The sequence below is a fragment of the Silurus meridionalis genome, chromosome 6 (genome assembly GCF_014805685.1).
Source record: "Silurus meridionalis isolate SWU-2019-XX chromosome 6, ASM1480568v1, whole genome shotgun sequence".
Taxonomy (NCBI): domain Eukaryota; kingdom Metazoa; phylum Chordata; class Actinopteri; order Siluriformes; family Siluridae; genus Silurus; species Silurus meridionalis.
The window spans coordinates 15,238,508-15,260,414 of NC_060889.1; the positions used below are offsets into that span (position 1 = coordinate 15,238,508).

The 21,907-nt window shown below is 36.5% G+C and overlaps 1 protein-coding gene and 1 pseudogene across 1 annotated transcript; one reads left to right on the forward strand and one right to left on the reverse strand.

Annotated features, from left to right (window-relative positions):
• Nucleotides 1-5,171: 5,171 nt before the first annotated feature.
• Nucleotides 5,172-18,329, forward strand: LOC124387880 (polyunsaturated fatty acid lipoxygenase ALOX12-like). The gene is made up of 15 exons (XM_046852493.1): nt 5,172-5,431; nt 9,682-9,825; nt 10,056-10,257; nt 10,349-10,430; nt 11,757-11,879; nt 12,620-12,726; nt 13,019-13,191; nt 13,862-14,005; nt 14,091-14,294; nt 14,390-14,476; nt 15,024-15,193; nt 15,313-15,434; nt 15,645-15,745; nt 17,652-17,822; nt 18,121-18,329. The coding sequence occupies exons 2-15, from the start codon at nt 9,682-9,684 to the stop codon at nt 18,298-18,300; spliced, it is 2,010 nt and encodes a 669-aa protein (XP_046708449.1). The 5' UTR covers nt 5,172-5,431; the 3' UTR covers nt 18,301-18,329.
• A 118-nt stretch (nt 18,330-18,447) lies between these two features.
• On the reverse strand, nt 18,448-21,489 carry LOC124387849 (annotated as a pseudogene).
• Nucleotides 21,490-21,907: the final 418 nt, after the last annotated feature.

Here is a 21,907-nt window from a genome sequence, read left to right on the forward strand (position 1 = left end):
TTCTAACCTGCCCCTACTCTCACCATAAATAACAATATCATCTGCAAACATCATAGTCCATGGAGACTCTAGTCTGACCTCGTCTGTCAACCTGTCCATCACCACTGCAAACAGGAAAGGGCTCAGAGCCAATCCTTGATGCAGTTCAACCGCCAACCGGTCTGTCGTTCCTACTGCACAATTCACTGCTGTCACACGTTCTTTTTCTTCTATGAATGTACAATGTGATTTTTATATAAGAAATTAACTGTAAAGTGGAGAACAAACATTTAAAATGTTTTTTTTTAAACCCGTTGTTTTAAAAAAACTATTTTAGATGGGCATTATTGTTAGTTAGGCCCAAAGTTTCAATTTTGGTTTTAGGAAAAAAAGTAGTATTGTGGTATCTTTAGAACAGATGACAAACCAGACAGCATAAACTGTGCCTGAGTGTTCCTCATTTTCAGCATTATCATTCAAGTTTCTAAACTGGTAATAACTAAATATTTATACGGAACTGGGGTTTTTTTTTGGCTTTCAGTTTTTTTATTTGTATGTACATGTCCAGCTTGTGGAGGTGGGACTTTTGGGAGTTTTTTGTTTCACTCTGTTGGATGCCTCACAGCTCCAACAAGCTTTAAGAACACATGAACACACTATCTATTCATTATTATAATGTATTCATATTTACTTATATCCTTTACTTTTACAAAGGGATAACATTAAAATTCTAACTGCCATTGTCTCGCAAAAGGCACTATAAACCTTTTTTTTTAGAATTTACCTAAAACATTGCTTTACCAGTTTTAAAACACTTACCAGGAACATCAATTATTAACTGCTTGTTGTTTTTGACCATTGTTTTTCTTTTTTATTCTTTTTTTTGTTTCTTGCAATGACAATACAAATAAAAAATATAGTATCATGAAGTAAAACAATACAAATCAACAAAATGATTACAGGGTTATTCCCAACCAACCCAAAGGTGACAACCCATACCCGATCTCACCTCAAGACCAAGATAAACTAAATGTGCTACAGTCAAAGCACTCTGTCCTTAATAAGTGTGGTTGCCATTGGCAGGCCAAAATCTTTTTTAGCTGCAGTAGGACCAGTTGACAGGTCTAGAAATGATTCATTATTTTGAAAAAAACAGATCTGTAGAAAGTCTAATATTTCTGCCTTGAATATCATAATGTATTGCACACCAAAATCTTTTGTCCTTGAGGCAACCGAGAACTTAAACTGCAAAAACCCTGACCAAAAGTCACAGTTAGGGGATGTTCTGAGTTTTATTAACTAGTGTCTTCTGAGAATTAGGTACCAGCCACAATGCATATTAGTAAATATTCCAAATTCCATCACTGATACCATCCCCTAAGTTTGTCTGGGACTTCATATGCTTATATAGCAGAACTGTTTTAAGTACAAAGAAAGCAAAACAGGTAAAAAAAAATAAATCATTATAAATCTTATGAATGGGCTGCATGCTAAAACCATCCCAACAAATAAATCTAACCAAAAAGATCTGTTTACACACAGATTGACTCAGGCTCTGGAACTTCTCTTTTGCTATTTTATTTACAAGACTCTCATTTTTACTAACTTTCACTCTGACTCAAATGAGGATAGGTTCTCTTTTGATTTTGGTTCCTCTCTTGGGTTCTTCCTCATATCATCTCACTGAGGTTTTCCTTGACACTGTCATCAATGGCTTGCTCATTAGGAATAAAACTTAGGGACTAACTTGTGAATTTACAATTTATATACATAATTATTTCTCTAAAGCTACTTTGGGAAAATCTCCATTGTTACAAGTACAAATACAAATAAAACTATAATAAAAAAAAAAAAACTCTCACTGATCTTAGAATATGTGGTTCTCCAAATGCTAAATAAGAGAAAAAAAATACACTTTATTCAAATACCATCGAACACATTATTTTTTAGTAATATATGAAATAATGTATGTGACAATATATATGAAACCCTGTTCATCTTTTAACCAACCAGCTGACAATCTTTAACAAACATTGAATTACGTACAAAATGACCTATGTGCCTTTTGGAATTTTGAGGTTTCTTTAAATATCCATGTTCATTGTTTCATACACTCTATTTGTCCAAAGCTTTACAAAAGCACTAATGATGCAGCTGAAAGTGGAGAAAGGGTTGGGCCTTGCTCATCTTACAACCATTGTCAGAGTTCAGAATGAAGTTTTTCTCTCTATTGTGTGTACCTTTTATATAATGGAGGTTTTGTTCCATGTGCAGTCTCTTTCATGGGACTAAAGAGCACTGGCAAAGATGCTGGTGTACCAAGATGTGCCTGTGCCACTTAAATCTGCAGCTCAATCACCTATATTTATGCCTGACAAAAATCTATTTCTTTTGGCAAATTATAATTTTTTAATTAAACAATTTTTTCTTTAAACATTTGCCAGCATATTATTTAGATTTACACCTTAATCATACTGAATTTGGATGTAGTGATGAGCAAAGCAAATACTTTAGAATTGAATTTCAGATTTGGGGATTACCCTTTATAATTAATGTTATTTTTTTTTAAATATTTGATCTCATTCTTAGTTAAAAAACCTAAAAGGGTAAAGGGGCACACCTTTAATCTTAGTGAGTTTACAAAAGGGGATTTTCTTCACAGATATATACGACTTACTACATTAATTGTAATTTTACCACATCGCAATAACATAAATATCATATAGTACTAGTTCTGACCTTTAATAAATCTTGTTCTACTTATCCACTCATTTGGTTGTGTTCCACTTTTGGCACCTCTTTGCAGGCACACCTAAGTGTGTATTTCTGGTTACACTATAAACAGACAATTTGTTACATGAAATGGTTTTGATCTGCCCTGAAAACGTTTGCTCCAGCATCACAGTAGTGAAAAGAACACTGTGTGGGTGCTACTGTATCTTAGAAGGACTCCACTGTGTGAAAACACAGGCTGTCTTTGCACAATGAAAGAGGCTCTTATGAAATAGCTCACTTTTGGAAAATAGTAGTGGAGCATAAGACGTCACACTGGACCTACAGCTCATTTGACCTGTCCTCTTTCATTCATTCATTCGTTCATTCAACTTCAATAATAGGCAAATAGTGCTATGACAGAGCTGCACTAGCATTATGTTGTTTTTCAGAACACTCCCTGTGAACAGCAAGTGCAAGTCATCTCTTGTGTTTATTATTAACTATGATCTCATGGTTCAATCAACACAAGCAAATGCATGACATGATGCAAAAAAAAAGTCTCTTTTATCAGAACAAGAACAAGAGGCAAGAAGAAGAACAATGTATGTGAACATATAAAAAAATACCCACACATTAAGAAATTAAATAAATCAGTTTCATCTGTTGGACACATCAAGATAATTCTATAGGGCTATGTGTGAGGATTATGGACATAGACTACATTTCCCATCAGACACTGCACCTCACATGAATGTGCACCTGTTTCAATTTTACTGGTAATTATTTGTTATATTTAATCCTCATCTTGCTCTGCATTTACTCTCTTTCATTCGCCTGTGTTTGTTGTATCCTTGTGTGTTTGTGCTGTACCATACTCAAAAGTGAGTAGATCAGGATAAGACACTATACTTGTCTGCTCTGGCCTCACATGGTCATGTAAAATTCTCCTATATAACATAAGGATGTTAGAAGACAACTCTCTATTAAGGCCACTTCAGTGCTGGTTTAATCCCATGTCATTGTAACACATGGCTACTACAGCTTGGTCTTGGCAGGTCTTCACTTGTGTATCATCAGACCCAAGAAAATTCAGATCCTCTCCAATATCTCTCCATTGCCATGTTTTCTACACTAGCTTACTGTGCTTGCAAGTGATTTGAAACATTATTAGACTATCTTAGACAAAAAGTCAGAATCTGGTCATTCCCCACCTACCTAAATGCATTTATCAAACTGAAGATTAAAAGGTAGAAGACCCACAACTTAGGCAACTGAAAATAATTACAAAGCATTATCTGCTCTAGATAAGGGTAAATGTAAATTTAAATTCAAACAGATAAAGGTAGTGGGTGTTGTGTAATATATGCTTGTGTGCAAAAACAAGTCCTTGGTGCTCTTTTGGTTGAGGGCTGAAAATACATTCTCACTGTGCTGGCTTTTAGGGAGTGACCCTGACCAAAACAAAGATAAACACTTTTTTTTAAATGGCTGTGGTCCTTCATTATCTTAATTAGCATTGCTTTCTATCGAAATTCATTCAGTTGATCTAAGTATTCTTTGGAGAGCCTGCCTGTCCTGCTTGGTACAGTTTCTTATCACAATTCTCTTAATGTTGCAAATATAAAAGTCTCTAAGCCTCATGGATGAAGTATTATAAGTGTCTAAGTCATATAACAGGTCCTTTGGAAATGACGGAAAACTGACTCCGTACTGGGTTCTCTTTGTTCAATGCAAATGTAAATTGCAAATGAAATTACTGAATAGACACATGATTTCCCTACTGGTACTGTACTTTATTTGGCCAAGGGGGTTGTGGATAACTGGCCATTACACTTGTTTATACTGTATGACCCTTGATCACAGACTTGCAACAAAGCTAAAAAAAAAAAAAGCTAAAATGTCTAAAATAGTTATATATATATACTATATATATACTATATAATTATATGATTCCCTTCACTAAATTACAGTGCTCACACCTATTCCAGCTTGAAAAGACAAGGTTCATAACAACACCATCTTCCAAGGATGGGGTGGAAGAACTCGAGTTGATCTCTACCTAAATGAAACTACTTTTTCACCTGACATACTCACTGGACCTCACTAATGCTCTTGTGGCTTAATGATCAATAATCCCCACAGCTACATTGCAAAATATAATGAAAATGTAGCCTTCCCAGAAGAATAGGAGTTACTATGCTATAGCAGCAAATTAGAGAGAACAAGCACATATGAAGGTCATGGTCAGATATGAAGTGTATGGAAGTCTGTAAGATAATGGATGCTTTGTGTCTTTGGTTGGTAAAAAAATTAAAAAAGATTGTTTGCATAGGCTTTATAAAAAATGCAGTGTTCAACCTGTTACAATTTACTTCCTTGAACCAGAAAGCATGTTTAAAAAAAGATTGTCGTTTACATATTGGAGAATGTTTATAATAGAGGGAGTGTGAGGGGGGTTCACTGTAGATGTGCTGATAACATTCATGGAAGGATGGAATGCGTTCTCAGGTGTTGGGCGTCGCCATGCAGAGGGAAAGACTGAAACGAGGAGCAAGAGCCTGAGAAAGAGAAGAGAGAAAAAGAGAAGAGACTGAGGGGGGGGGAAAGACTGACAGACTGTGTGAAGACGCGGTTTGCAGAAGTCAGTGCACCGAGATAAACCTTAAAAATAAATACCGTAGGAATTGCGCAAAAACAGCGGAAGGAAGCACAGGACTTTACTAACAATCCTTCTAAGGTAAATATCCATTACACACTTTTCTATCCTTAAACAGAGAATCTCTCCAATTTGTCTTGAGGCTCAACCCCATATTTCTGTAGCTCATATAAACTAAATGGATGTTTACTCGTGAAGTAACAGTTCAAGTCGCACTTCAGGGTCTTTAACAGCTATTTCTTCATGCAAATTTACTCGGACGTGACATTTCTAAATAACGGTTTACCCCATTAGATAAACAAACTTTAAATAAAACAAATGGGCATTTACACGTGTCAGAAAGACCAGCATGAGTTGTTCCTGTGTTTCACAGTGTAAATATTTGTAATTTCGAACTAGTTTTAGTTTGTTTAACAGCTTTAAAACAAAATGCATGCAATAACACTTCTTCTGATTGAAAACCCATTAAAAGTGGACTTGTGAACACGTTCACTTATTGGTTTGACTTTTGTGCTTAATACATTTTGGCATCATGATTTTCATGTTAAAATCCTTATTTCTATAGTTGACTCACTAGATGGGTTAGAAGAGCTGGCTTGACTGTTTTGAGTCATGTGAGTTTAGTTTTAGTCAATGAATCCTTCTTGAACAGGCAGCTTTTCAGGGAAAAAAAAGTCTTGAGAGGACATTTCCTTTTAAAACAGCTTATAATTGCAAAATAAATCACCAGCTTGATTTTATTCTTTATAGCTGATGGGTTATGTTGTGTGAATTGTTAAACTCTTGAGTTATTGAGTTGATAAATCATTTAATATAATTTTTTTTTAGAGTTTGTTTAATTATTTGTGTTGGTGAGAATCAAATAAACAAACTATTTAAATTACATTAACATTAATTTAATTTAATTTAATTAACAAACGTTATAGCAATAATTAACACATTTTAGTGGTATTAAACATGTAACCCCACCTCATTCCATCAGCCTCACACTAAACTTAAATACAGACACATACAAACAGGAAGTAACACAGTCTATTTTCAGGCCATTCTGCATAAACAAAAGCTGCACATCAGTAACAAAGTTCTGGAAATACAACAGCCAGTGGAAATCTCTTTAATATATTACAATTTCTTTTTTCTTAATTTATTATAAAATTGAAATGTACCAAATTATAGGTTATTTATCCTATTTCAAGATGCTTGTACTTTCAGCTTGAAATTGTCTTGTTCTGTTGGCTGAAATAAAGGCTTAACATGAGCATATGTTTTCTATCATATTCAAATATAATCATATAATATGAAATGTTTTAAAAATGTGACTAAATTCAAGAATTAATATTTTACAAATGTACTAAATTCTTGTAATTTCTTTCTTTTACAGACATGACAACATTTTTATTGTCTTTTTGTGTCTTAGGCGTATTTAGCAGCTCTTAGTGTATCCCTAATTTAGAAATTTCCCCACTGTGGGACGAATAAAAGGTATATCTTATCTTAATTAGCAAGTCAGTGGTGATAATGGCATGGAAAAACGCTTTGAGATGGTATGAGGAAGAAAAATTGAGAGGAACCAGACTTTTAAGGGGATTGTATACATATATAATAAAATTACATATATATATATATATATATATATATATATATATATATATATATATATATGTCTGTATTGTCTGTATTGTCTTGTATAGTCTGTTTTTGTCTTGTCGTGTCTGTTTTGTCTTGTATAGGTTTTTATTTATGTCTGTACTTTTGAGAGTAACAAACAGCTGGAACCAAATTCCTTGTGTGTGTCAACACACTTGGTCAATAAACCTGATTCTGATTCTGATATGAGGCATTAACTTTGTTCTTGTCAAGATTTCTCTCACTTAGTTTTTTAAATGAATATTATAGTTTGATTCCTGTGTTATATTCTTCAGTCTGACTGAAGGGAGGGTGCGTACGTGAATGTCATTTGCTCTTTAATGGCTTTCATTGCCTTGCCAATTCCATTTATGCAAACACTGTGTGAAACATAATGAAAATTAGAGTATTTCCTCTTTGTCTAGTTCATACTTTTGCTAAGAATGTTGCAACACATTCTAGAATACAATAGGAAGTACAGTTTAAATGCAATCTTTCAATGCTGCTTCATGCTAGAAAGTGGGATGCTGAATTTGATAATTTAATATATAATAATTTGTAGCTTAAATGAAACCAGTTTATTTAGACGTTGCCTTGTGAAGCACATTTTTGGAAAATCAGGATAAAATAGTCCCTGCTTCAAAATTAAAACTTACTTTTTGAAACAAGTAGGAAAATATTACTTAATTAGTAATTGCACAAGAAAACATAGTGTTGCATAGAAAACGTAAAATAAAAAAAGTAAGACATTCACTATATGTATGAAACAAATTATTATAATTTTTTTTAACATCCCATCCTACATCCAGTCCCAATTTGCTGTTATAATAACCTTGACTCTTCCAGGAAGATATTTTGGAGTGTGCTCTTTCAGCAATAAGGGCAATAGTAAAGTCATGTACTGATGTAGGGTGATGAGGCCTGGAGTGCAGTCAGCGTTCCAATTCATTGCAAATGTTTTCAATAAGGTTTAAGTCAGAGCTGTATTGAAGGCAACTCAAGATCTTCCACTCCAACACATGCAAAACATATTTTCATGAAGCTGGCTTTGTGCACAGGAGCATTGTCACGCCAGAACAAGTTTCTGTCTCCTGGTCTAAGTGAATGGAAAGTTTTATGAGATCGCATCCAGAGACATAATTTACAGTTGAGATAACAACCACACATGTCTGTAAAAGTCAATTGTCCCAATACTTTTGTGCATATATTGTATTATATTTACAGGTATGAGTATATTGATGGATAAAGACAAGAAATATGTTTCAGATTTGGACATTGATATGAGCTGTATAGCTTTAGATCATCAAAGTTCTTCCCTTTGATATGAGCTGCATCTGTACCACTTCCTCGTTGACATTTATTATTACACCAACAGTATACAGTACATGGATTAATAATTGAAGCTCTTTTATGCTGCTTTCTTGTACCTGTGACTGGTAAGAAAGTATGCTTTGCATGCATCAGATGTTTGCATTTATGTCTTTTTTTGCTATTTTAATTTCTTTTTCCTCTAGTCTGCATATTTGTTTTGCAGACTTTTGAGCACAGGCATGATGTAGTATGTTAACTGCTTTTTAGTTAACTGAAGTGCATGTTTTTTTTTTTTTTTTTGCACTTGTGAAAGTTTTGCACTTGTGATAGTCAGTCATGTGTTTCCTGTAGCATCCTTTTAAAGCTGATTGAAGGCTCCAAATGAAATCTACTGTTCTCAGTCTTTTTGACAATGTAATTTTTGATGATTCCAAACCTGTAAGGCGGTTATTAGTGTCCCTGGTTTTACATGGTGCACCGTTGGGCATACAATACAATACAATATTTTGCTGTCATCAAGGAGAATCTCACTCCATAGTGGGAACAGGCCTGTGTAAAGTCGTGCCAGAGGAAAACCAGGAGTACTTACTGACTAGTTTTTGTAATATGGATGCCATCTACCTTTGGGATGAGTGCCTCGAAGAACACAACATCAAGTAACATCAAAACAATAGTGTTATGTAACCAAAGGCTCCCCTCCCCCAAGAGTTGTACAGTGGGCAAAATAAATATTGAACAAGTCACCATCTTTCTCAGTTAATATATTTCTAAAAGTGCTATTGACATTCACCAGTTGTTGGTAACAACCCATTAAAACCATGGATGTACATAGATTATGTGTAATAATGTGAAATGACCGAGAAAAAGTATTAAGAAACAAAGGATGGGAGGTGCAAAAAGGCATGGAAAGCCAAGACACCAGCTAAAATCAATCAGCAATTAGAAATCAGTCCTGCCCAATGTCAGTGCAAATTAATTTCAGCTGGTTCAGTTCCAACTAACGGCCTATAAAAAGGTGTCTTATTACTAAGATGTCACACAAGAAATATCTCATTATGGGTAAAGGCAAAGTGCTCTTGATAGCTGCAGCCCCATTCCATTTTATATTAAGTTTGAATTCGTTCAGTTTAGCAATCCTTATCTTAGCCTTCATCATCTATGTTACAGTACAGATGATTATGATCTGATAGTGGCTCTGCAGTAGAATAAATGTCAGTTGCATGTAGCATTTGTTTTAGTTGTTGTGCCTTACAGCTAAAAACCACTTAAAATGTTTCACTGTGGCACCTCCATACCGACCTGAAAGCCCTGTACCAATTAACTTTAGTATGAATATGTGTACTGTTACACCCCTAGTCTGTGTGTGTATATTTTGATGTGAATTGTGTGTGCAGATGGAGTACAAAGTGATCGTGGCTACAGGCACCTTAGAGTACTCAGGTACTAATAACTATGTGTATCTTACTCTGGTGGGGGAAAACGGCGAGAGTGAGAGGACGCTGCTGGACAAACCAGGCCTGGATCTGTGTAGAGGCGCAGTAAGTGACATTAGAGTTACCTAACAACTGACTATGCAAACTAGGCATCTATGTGAACAATAAACATTTTTATAGCAGAGGTGGATGAGTCTTGGGCTGAAAACTCCTACCATTTTGGAAACTAAAATGGCCTTTTTTCTTGTTAACCTGTATTATAAATATGGCTACTTTTATAGTCATTGTTGTCTCAGTATACACAAATTGTATTTCTTCCATTTTTTCTTCTACAGGTTGATGAATACATAGTCCGGAGCTCAGTTTCCCTGGGTCGTGTTCTCCTGGTACGCTTGGAGAAGCAGAAATACTTTGTGGAAGATAACTGGTTTTGCAATTATGTGAAAGTCACCCCACCAGGAGGTGAAGACACACAGACCTTCCCCTGCTACCATTGGCTAGTGGGGGATATAAAAGTAGAAGTCCGTGATGGCAAAGGTCAGTCTTAACATCTGCCCCAGGAAGAAGATTTGATTTCGTCCTAATTCAAGCTCCTAAGGATGGCATTTTTTCTATTCTTCTTTTACAGCTAGGAGACTGTGTGATGAGATCCTGCCCCAGGAGCTGGCTCATAGAAAGGCACAGCTGCAGGAGAGACAGAAATCCTTCCGGTATTTATATTCCAGCACTAGGTGTCTGATAGAATTGCACATAGTTTTACCAGTTGTCCTTTTGCATTTGCATGATTGGAGGCAGTAAATCAGAAGCCAAATATTACTGAGTCTATTTTAACATTATAGTAAATGGCTAACAGTTCACAGCTAGACAAAAAGCACAAAATATAATTAATATAGCTACCTGTTCTTCATAATTCAAAGAGCACAGAATGAGGACGCTTACTCATGGACAAACACAGGCTAACAGGATGTAAAAAAAAAAAAAATTTAATTTAAAAGGCACACATCATTAGAAATTAACAAAATCAATGCACAATGAGCAGTGCCACCAATCCATATACTCTTCTACTCCAATTCTGCTCAAACTAAATGCATTACTCCTGCAGAGAGAAATGTCCTGGCACAATAGTATCTAAAGAATGCCTAAAGGTGACACTCTCTCTAACATATTTGCTCATGTTTCCCTAACTATTTCCTCTACATTTCACACTTGAGTGATGATCTCACAGAAATGAAAGAACATGCAGTGTGTAACGTTTTGAGGACGACACCAAACAATCAGTAATTCCAAAACTGGGAAAGAAACTGAAAGTTGTATACCTCTTGGTTTAAATAGAAGAACTGGTGCACAAACAAAAGCTGATGTAAATATTATGTGTTTAGAGTGAGACTGTTACTGTTCCAGGCAATTTTTATGATGTGGATATTATTGTTTGGATGATGAAAAATTTCAAAGTTTTTATTTGCACATTCTTTGTTTTGACATTTCTACCTGCCCCAGCAGGTTTTCTACTTTTTTCTCACTTGATACTGACTTCTGTGTGATTTTAGCTGCTTGGTGTATATTTCTGTCTAGCATTATCCAGGGGTATGACTGAGAACTCCAGTCCCCTATGTGGAGGTAAAAAAAAAAAAAAGTTAAGTGGAAAGGAGGCCCACTGAAACTGTGTTCACATAGAGTTGAGAACATTGTGGTATGCTTCTGATATTCCCAGAGTACTGTTCAGATAAAAGCCTGTCTGTGTACATAAAATGAAACCCAGCAGTCTTATACGCAGGGCTGCAATGGAGAACATCTGTTTACTAAAGGATATCCTCTGTTTTTAAATTGCTGAAGAAGTTTGTATACTTGAATGCATTACTTGCCATTATGTTTAACAAATCTGTGAAAAATGTAACTTGTTCAGTTGATTCTGCAATAACTTTACACAAAACTATGAGTTTGTAAATGTTTGTATTAATGTTCCATTCTTGAGTTTTAAACACATGCATGAGCCTTTATGCTGTATTGTTTATAAAATACTGGTGTTGTTTTGTCAGATGGCAAGCCTGGGCTCCAGGAATTCCCAAATGTGTAGACGCCCAATCAGAGGCAGACCTACCCCAAGATGTTCGTTTTGCCAATGAGAAGCGCTGTGACTTTGAAAGATCACTTCAATATGCGTGAGCAGCTTGTTATATTAGGTTGATTTATAAAAAAAATGTATTCATTAAATCTTAAACCTTAACCAAAATGCTTTATCAATCTGAAAAAACCAAATGGATTGGAACACATCTACAGTTTACATCACAGTAATTGAATAATTTGTGCTACATACATTTGTACATACAGTACAGACCAAAAGTTTGGACACACCTTCTCATTCAAAGAGTTTTCTTTATTTTCATGACTATGAAAATTGTAGGTTCACACTGAAGGCATCAAAACTATGAATGAACACATGTGGAATTATTTATGGAATTATATACATAACAAAAAAGTGTGAAACAACTGAAAAATGTCATATTCTAGGTTCTTCAAAGTAGCCACCTTTTGCTCTGATTACTGCTTTGCACACTCTTGGCATTCTCTTGATGAGCTTCAAGAGGTAGTCACCTGAAATGGTCTTCCAACAGTCTTGAAGGAGTTCCCCGAGAGATGCTTGGCATTTGTTGGCCCTTTTGCCTTCACTCTGTGGTCCAGCTCACCCCTAAACCATCTCGATTGGGTTCAGGTCCGGTGACTGTGGAGGCCAGGTCATCTGGCGCAGCACCCCATCACTCTCCTTCTTGGTCAAATAGCCCTTAAAGCCTTCAGTGTGACTCTACAATTTTCATAGTCATGAAAATAAAGAAAACTCTTTGAATGAGAAGGTGTGTCCAAAATTTTGGTCTGTACTGTATGTTTTTTTTTTTACCTGCAGGCTTTTAGAGCTGTCACTAAAGAAGCTGGCCATCTGGTTTGGAAGGTCATGGAAGGATCTGGATGATTTCAAACAAATATTTTGGAAATTACGGAGTCCCATTGCTGGTGTAGTAGCTGTGACCAATTTTTTCCCCATTACAATCAAGTTATTTCTTTATTTTAGCAAAATAAATATTTACAAAGCATTTGTATAATCATGAGATTATAAGTGTAACTTTACAGCTGTTATGAGACCCTTTTTATGCTAAATATTTTCCTTCGTTTTAACTCTTTTTCAATTAAGTTACAGTAGGCATAATAAAACCTAACTGTAAATAAAAACATTTATTTAAAACTTGTGTAGCACTCAAGCATAATACTACTAACTAACTGAAAGCAAATGTGTTATGAATGTTAGAATACACTATGGAACACTGGAAGGAGGACTGGTTCTTTGGCCATCAGTTCATGAATGGGCCAAATCCAAGGATGATCCAGAGGTGCAGGACACTGCCCTCCAACTTCCCTGTGTCTGGCGACATGGTGCAGGCCTTCTTAAGCTCTAAAACAACCCTTGATAAAGAGCTCAAGGTTAGATATAGTGCATTATTTCTGCTATGATGCCTTCAAATATTCATGTTTATCTTTAGTAACCACTTTAACCTTGTAATCCTAAATCCACCAGTTCAACACAGGGCACCAGAAACACAGATATTAACACTAAGGGGGTTAATGATCAGATCATATGGACTGAGGCACTGATTGAAGTCACTATGGAATGGATTTGTTGTGTGTATTGGGTTGCGGAATTATGGAGTGCTCAAGCTTTCATTTTTAATATTTGCAATCATCCACATATGTTCGTTACAAAGTTGCTTGGTTGTTTGAACTTCAGTATACATTTTAACAGAAACTATTTGTGTACAGAAGATTACAAAAAGACGAAAGGAATTGGTGACGCCTGTGTGTTTTTATGGAGTTTAGTATTCTGTTCAGATAATAGGTAGCGATAGACAAGGCTCTGATTTGCATCAGTAATTAAGCATCACTCAATTGTTTGGAAAAGTCATTACAAGCCCCAAACATTTTTATCTTGGAAACAGCCTGGTTTGCATACACACGTGGAACACTTTCATCAGGACGATTAGCTTGGGTTTAGCATAAAAACTTGCTGTAATAACTTTTACCAGTACAATATTCTGGACCTCTGTCCTAATATCTTAAAATCTTTTAAGATTCTCTTTTTTTTCTTTCGCTGAAGGCTGGAAATATATACCTTGTTGACCATGCAATAATGGATGGAGTCCCTGAGAATGAAATCAGAGGAAAGAAGCAGTTTATTGCAGCTCCTTTGTGTTTACTGTATGAACATCCAGACAACGGCCTCATTCCCATTGCCATACAGGTATTTTTTTCCCCCAAAGCTGTTAAAAAGAGGCAACATGTAGCTAATGAAAACACTCATTCATTTATGTTTTCCTTTTTCTCAGCTTGAACAGAATCCTACTAAGGACACACCCATATTTCTCCCAAATGATCCACCTCTGGCTTGGTTATTAGCTAAAATGTGGGTCCGTCATGCAGAATTTCAGGTCTTCCAACTGCTATCACACCTGCTGCGAACTCATCTTGTAGTGGAGGTGTTCTGTGTGGCAACACTGCGTCACCTTCCTTCAGTCCACCCTATAAACAAGGTGAGCATGAAAGTATGAATGAGCTTTTTGCAAATCTACAAATGTTAGGTATAAGGATAAACTTCTCCCTCTTTTCCCCTCTGTCTCTTCTACAGTTAGTTACTCCTCATCTGAAGTACACTCTGGAGATAAACTGCCGTGGACGCACACAGCTTCTTTCTAATAATGGCATCTTCAAAAGGGTGAGCTTCAGCTATAGATATATATGTATTAAAGTGACCTAAGAGTGCTTCGTTTGTGCATATCCTGTATTTTATCTGCGGTGGAATCAAAAAGTTTCAACTAGTTATGTAACATGCAAATAACAAGACTGCATGCACAGTCACAGGGAGCACTGAACCTCACTATGCCAAAAGACATCCTGTGTACATTGGGAGCTGTGCAACTGGTGCTATTCTGACCACATGCACCACAATGTGTTTTGACATTGCGGCGATCCAGTGTGAATAGAAGTAGGTGCTTAACACGTTTTGAAAAGAAGACTTCCAGGACATGTCAGGAATGCTGGGAGCAGTGCATTGCTGTGTAGGGGGACTATTTTGAAGGTAATAGTGTGATAAATAAAGTACTTTCTTGGAAACAAAGCTAGTCTTGAAACTTTTAGATACCACCTTGTCATCATGCTCTACACATTTTCTTTGATTTTGTTTTTGGTGCAACATATTTGTTCAACATATTTTGGACGCCAAGTAGATCAGTCATCGAAAAGCGACCGTGCTTTCCCTGCAGGTGGTGTCCACAGGTGGTGACGGGCTGCTGGTGCTCGCTCAGAGAGAGTATAAAGTCCTGACCTACCGCTCTCTTCAACCCCGCTACGACTTTATAGACCGGGGCGTCACTAAACTCAATAAATACTTCTACAGAGAGCACAGCCTCATGCTCTGGGACGCGATCGAGACGTAAGAGTCCAAGCATGATGTAGAGCTACTATTTCCTGCCATCATTAGGCACTAAAATAATATTTGTCGATACTTCTTGCATCTCAAGAAGTTGGTTAATCTCTCCTTTTTATTTACAGGTTTGTCTCCGGAATAGTGTCTCTATATTATGAAAGCGACAGTGAAGTAGTGCAGGATTTAGAACTGCAAGCATGGATTAAGGAAGTGGTTGAAGAAGGCTTTGTAAATGTTCCTCACTTTGGTTAGTTGCCTGAACATATTAATATTGGTGTCCTAGCAATAACTGTGGAGCAGCTGCTGCTCAGATCTTATGGGTCTGGCTTAATCATATATTAATTGATCATATATTAATGATCTCAAATGCAGTGTTGCATTATATGCAGCAACTGTAATGACTTTTATCCTTAAACATAAGAATTAATATGATCTTTTTGTAATTGATGTGTTTCAGGGCTGCCTAATGAACTAAAGAATAAGCAGGAGCTGATCACACTTTTGAGTGTGGTCATCTTCACCAGCACTGCACAACATGCAGCAACCAACAATGGTCAGGTAAGTGACGTATGACTGTTGTATTCTTTTTCAGGTGGATCAGCCAAGACACGTACAGACCCACGAAACCGAGCCGCCTGTGTTTCTGACCATGTAGGACGTTTCCTGAACAACTCAGTCACCGAATTGTTGTTAGTTTCTTGCTAACAAACCCTAAATGGTGTAATTTACAATTTTTATTTATACAGTAAAGAAAATAAGTATTTGAACACCCTGCTATTTTGCAAGTTCTCCCACTTAATCATGGAGGGATTTGAAATTGTCATCGTAGGTGCATGTCCACTGTGAGAGACAATCTAAAAAAAAAAAATCCAGAAATCACAATATATGATTTTTAAACTATTTATTTGTATGATACAGCTGCAAATAAGTATTTGAACACCTGTCTATCAGCTAGAATTCTGACCCTCAAAGACCTGTTAGTCTGCCTTTAAAATGTCCACCTCCACTACATTTATTATCCTAAATTAGATGCACCTTTTTGAGGTCGTTAGCTGCATAAAGACACCTGTCCACCCCATACAATCAGTAAGAATCCAACTACTAACATGGCCAAGACCAAAGAGCTGTCCAAAGACACTAGAGACAAAATTGTACACCTCCACAAGGCTGGAAAGGGCTACGGGGAAATTGCCAAGCAGCTTGGTGAAAAAAGGTCCACTGTTGGAGCAATCATTAGAAAATGGAAGAAGCTATACATGACTGTCAATCTCCCTCGGACTGGGGCTCCATGCAAGATCTCACCTCGTGGGGTCTCAATGATCCTAAAGAAGGTGAGAAATCAGCCCAGAACTACACGGAGCTGGGACCAACGTTTCCAAGGTTGCTGTTGGTAATACACCAAGACGTCATGCTTTGAAATCATGCATGGCACGGAAGGTTCCCCTGCTTAAACCAGCACATGTCCAGGCATGTCTTAAGTTTGCCAATGACCATTTGGATGATCCAGAGGAGTCATGGGAGAAAGTCATGTGGTCAGATGAGACCAAAATAGAAGGTCATAATTCCACTAAACGTGTTTGGAGAAAGAAGAATGATGAGTACCATCCCAAGAACACCATCCCTACTGTGAAGCATGGGGGTGGTAGCATCATGCTTTGGGGGTGTTTTTCTGCACATGGGACAGGGCGACTGCACTGTATTAAGGAGAGGATGACCGGGGCCATGTATTGCGAGATTTGGGGAACAACCTCCTTCACTCAGTTAGAGCATTGAAGATGGGTCGAGGCTGGGTCTTCCAACATGACAATGACCCGAAGCACACAGCCAGGATAACCAAGGAGTGGCTCTGTAAGAAGCATATCAAGGTTCTGGCGTGGCCTAGCCAGTCTCCAGACCTAAACCCAATAGAGAATCTTTGGAGGGAGCTCAAACTCTGTTTCTCAGTGACAGGCCAGAAACCTGACTGATCTAGATTGATTTCTAAGTGGGAGAACTTGCAAAATAGCAGGGTGTTCAAATACTTATTTTCCTCACTGTATATGTTATTAGGAGCATGATCACCAAGGACTCAAGTGATCAGAGTAAATAAAGAGGATTCCTGAATCCCGAGTCATATAAAGGTTCAGGTTATTTATCTGGGTGAATCCGGTGTTATTGGTACTGCATTATCAAGTCTCAATGCAAGAAACTTTAGTGTAATCGTGTTATTAAAAACAGTCGAAACATTTATGGTGTGGGTGGCAGTTAGGGAAGCCACCCAAAGCAGTAGAAATGTCACAGTAGCAGTAGAATATTTAAATTAAGAAAGCTTTAGCTCTACCTCTACTGCTGTAGCAAGCAAGTAGCATGTAGTACTGTTCATCAGTTTTACATTTTAGCCAGTGGGTCCCTTTTAACAACACCCTCTTCAGTGTTTTAATCTTGTTCAGATTAATACTGTGTATTTGTTCCTTCTGTACTCTAGTTTGACTTTTGTTCGTGGGTGCCCAATACACCTTGCACCATGCGCCAACCTCCACCCACAGACAAGGACAGTGTCACAATGGACTTGATCATGAACACACTCCCAGATATAAGCCAGTCATGTGTGGAGATGGCGATCACATGGCATTTAGGAAGACCTCAGCCAGACGCAGTGAGTCAACACTTCCATGAAACACTTCAAGTGCTCCTGCTCCTTCTGTTTAAACAAGATGTCAAAATAAAATGCAGAAATAAAGCACAGGATGTTGCATGTAGCTTTATAGAACACTGAGATGAATAATTGAATCCTTCCAAAATATTTCTTACCATTTATTTACTTACTTATTTCAATATTATAAGTTATATATAGAGAGAGAATGATATTTTCTCCTCTTTTTTTTTTCCCTAGAAAAAAAAATCCTAGATTTTTGTTTTCTCATTTCTACTCTCTGTTCTTCCAACATGTTCAGATACCTCTGGCACAATATGAGGAACAGTACTTCACTGAGCCAGCAGCCAAAAAGATCTTAGACAACTTCAGGCAGGATCTCAAGGACATTGAGGAGGAAATTTTGAAGCAGAATAAGGGGCTTGAACCACCATATCTCTACCTGTGCCCAAGCAATATAGAGAACAGCATTACCATATAGACAGACTTGAAACGGTCTGCAGTTTTTTTTTTTTTATATATATATATATATATATATATATATATATATATATATATATATATATATATATATATATATAAATATATATATATATATATATATATATATATATATATATATATATAATTTTATAAAGTACCACTTCAGACAAGTATAGAAAGCTGTCTTATAAATATATATATATATATATAGATGACATTTTAGGAAGCTGGTTTGAAACTTTATAAATATACATTGCTGTAAATATTTGTTTTTATGTTGTACTGATTTTACAATCTTGAGTCAATAAACTGGAAACTATTAATGCATGTAATCAGAGAAAATGTTGACAGAAATGTTAGGAAATACAGAAAACTCATTTTATTTCTGTAATTAACTTTCACAACTTAAGTCTATACAAAATGTAACTTACAATAGTAATTTCTGGTGTTTTGTGTGTATATAAATATTATTCAAATGTGATACTATTGTTTGCTATTTTAAATCCAGTTTACTTTTAGCCCGATAGTGGCATATGTTTATTCTTCAATTTTAAAGCATTTGGTCTACAATACACCTGGTGAGGAAATGTATAGAAGGCAGGAAAGCACGATATGAACTAAATACAACAATCCTCCTTCCATAAATAATAATCCCACACTGATCGTATAGATATAAACCTGAGAATGCTGTACAAAGTGAACAGAGTGGAAATGTTGGCTTTTTACGAATTAAAAATCATAAATTTCTCTTTAATATCGAACCATCTGTGGATTTCTCAAATTCATTAGACAGATAATACAGTAAGATGACTTTCAAGGAGTTGGATTTCTCCAGCCACCAGATGGCGCTAACGCACAAGATAATCATTACGCTTGTTAAGACACCAGGCCGATCACCACGTAGATTCCTGCAGCAATGAAGCAGTTGTAGCCAACATTATTGTAGACAGCGTACACGTCCTGACTGTAAATAAAAACACCAAAGCACATGTTCAATATAATTTAGGACTGGTTCAAGTCATTTATAATTTATACAAGAAATATATCTTACAAATAACATCCAGCCAGTAAATCATGAGCCACATAATCTCTTACATTGGTGAAGTGAAAAGGTATTTCATATGTCTCATGTGTTGTGCCATAGCCATAGTTCTTATAAAATATAGTTTCTTTAGAAATCTACATGTTAAATATAGTGTATGTTTTTGGATTTTATTGGTGGAATCATTCAGGAACAAAGGAAAATAAACTTATCACTAATCAATAACATCTTGGTCTGATGTGCCTAATATTTGCTTAGATGGCATTAAACAAGAAGAATCCATGGCTACTACCACACATTTTAAAATACCTAGGTTGCCCTTGCGACAGCAAAACAGAACAATGTTTTAGGTAAGTGGTAGATGTCAAAATAACATCAACGTGAATTTCAGGACCAAAGGTTTCCTAGCAGAATATTTCCCAGAGCATTACTCTGCCTCTACTGCTTCGCATTCTTCCCATTATATATCCTGGTGGCATTGCTTTATGTTTATAAGGAGACTGACCTGCATATATGTCTGTTTACAGAATGAAAAATAAATGCAATTCAACAAGCCATGCCACCTTCTTCCACTGCTCATGATCCAATTCTGATGCTCATGTGCCCTTTGTTGACCATTTCAGTGGTGGACAAAGTGTCAGCATGGGCACTAACCAGTCTGAAGAAAGCTGTGATGCACTGTGTATTCTGACACCTTTTGTTCAACTTTTTTAGTGCTCTTGTACGGCATTGGACCGTATGGGCTCATCTACACTCCTTACATGCATAAGTTGGCGTTGGGTGCCCATGAGCCTGTCGCCGGTTCACTGGGTGTCTGCTGGGTGGACCTAGCAAAAGTGGTCCAGAAACAACTCACAAGACCTGCTGTTTTGAAGGTGCTTAAAACCTTAACTTTAATAAGTTGTCTAGTCACAATTTGGCCCTTGTTGAAGCCATTCAGATCCTTATAAACACTTATAAACACATTTTTCATGCATCCAACACATCAACTTCGAGAACTCACTATTCACTTGCTGCTTCATATAACAAACACCTCAATGACTGTAAAGAAATAATCCACATGATTCACTTCTCCTATCTGAGGTGTTAACGCTTTTGTCGATTGGTCTCCATAATACAAAAAAGTGCCATGTAAAAGAAAAAAAGCTAACTAGATCTTCTAGTTCTGAATTTGATTTATTTTTTCTGTGATTGTTGTTTAATGTAGCAGCAGGGTTCTGGAGGAACGTTGTTTCATTTCACCGTGTACTGCTTCAGATATATATGGTTGAAATCACAATAAAAACTTCTTGACTTGATTTATTTGGCACCAAATTGAGGAAAAATCTCTACAGCATCACCTTACATACTGAGCATAGGGCCTTATTAGATGCTACTCCAAATATTCAACTTTTTACAATCAAACCAGTATCAGTACATGTTCTCTATAAGTAGCAGAGGATGCCCCTGAAGCACTGCTTTTTGGAATCTGATGGAGGATACATATAACTTATTTCTAAATACATAAACTGAACTCACATCTGATGGTAGTCTTCCTCCTTGAAAGGCACGTCCTCAATAAGTCCAGCTGAATGAACACTGAAGAAAATCCCCAGCATTGCCTAAAAGAGGAACCCAGAGGGAAGATGAACTCAGAATTTACACTGACATTCCTCCAAATCATCTTGTCAGAGAACGTTATGGATTTTGCAGGAGAATATATATGTCTTATATCTCTATCCTTTCACCAAAGCGTTTATTGTGTGTTTACTCTTTTGAAAGTGTTGTGTTTCAGTGTAATGCCCATATAAACCATTTAATACACCACGTTTACTTTAATAATGCCTGTACAGTAGATTCTAATAAAAACAAGTCAAACTCTCACTTCACATACTCATAAACTGTGGATGTTTGAAGAACCAGTTTATTTTATACTCGGAACGCAGTCAAAAGTATCAAAGCTACAGCTCATTAAAACAAAGATCAGATTCTTACCAGCATAATGACTCCCCACATGCTCAACAGCATACATGTTGCCAATTTTGGACCACAGAAGGTAAAAGGAGCCATTTTCAGTACAGACCAAACAAAAGCAACTTTATATTAGTTACCAAAAATTCTTCATACGTCTGAGTCTGTCAATAGTCATCTGCACGAGTCAGGTGACTAAGCGATGACTTTCCGGTCAAAAAAGGGTAAAAAAAATTGTTTAATTGTGCTATTGGTGAAGCAGTTGTAATGCATGTATTAGTGGGTATCAGCATTCTGTGATAAGCCTGCCCTCTAGTGGTGACTCATGTAGTGCTGTATTAGTAGTTGCGGTTCTGAGTAAAGACAATGTGAGTTAACACGACTCAATCGTTCTACTGCGTATTATTCTTCTGTCAGCATACACAACAAAATTGGCGACGAGGTCTGGATCAACAACTACAGGCGCGTCAACAAGACTTTTATTGGACATGAAACAGGAAGAGAAGGGTCGTGAAAAGATAGCGTGTTACATGAAAGAGAGAGAAGCTAATTAAAGTGTAAAGCTAAACTGCAAACGAGCAAAAATGTCAATGATTGGAACAATCACTGCATT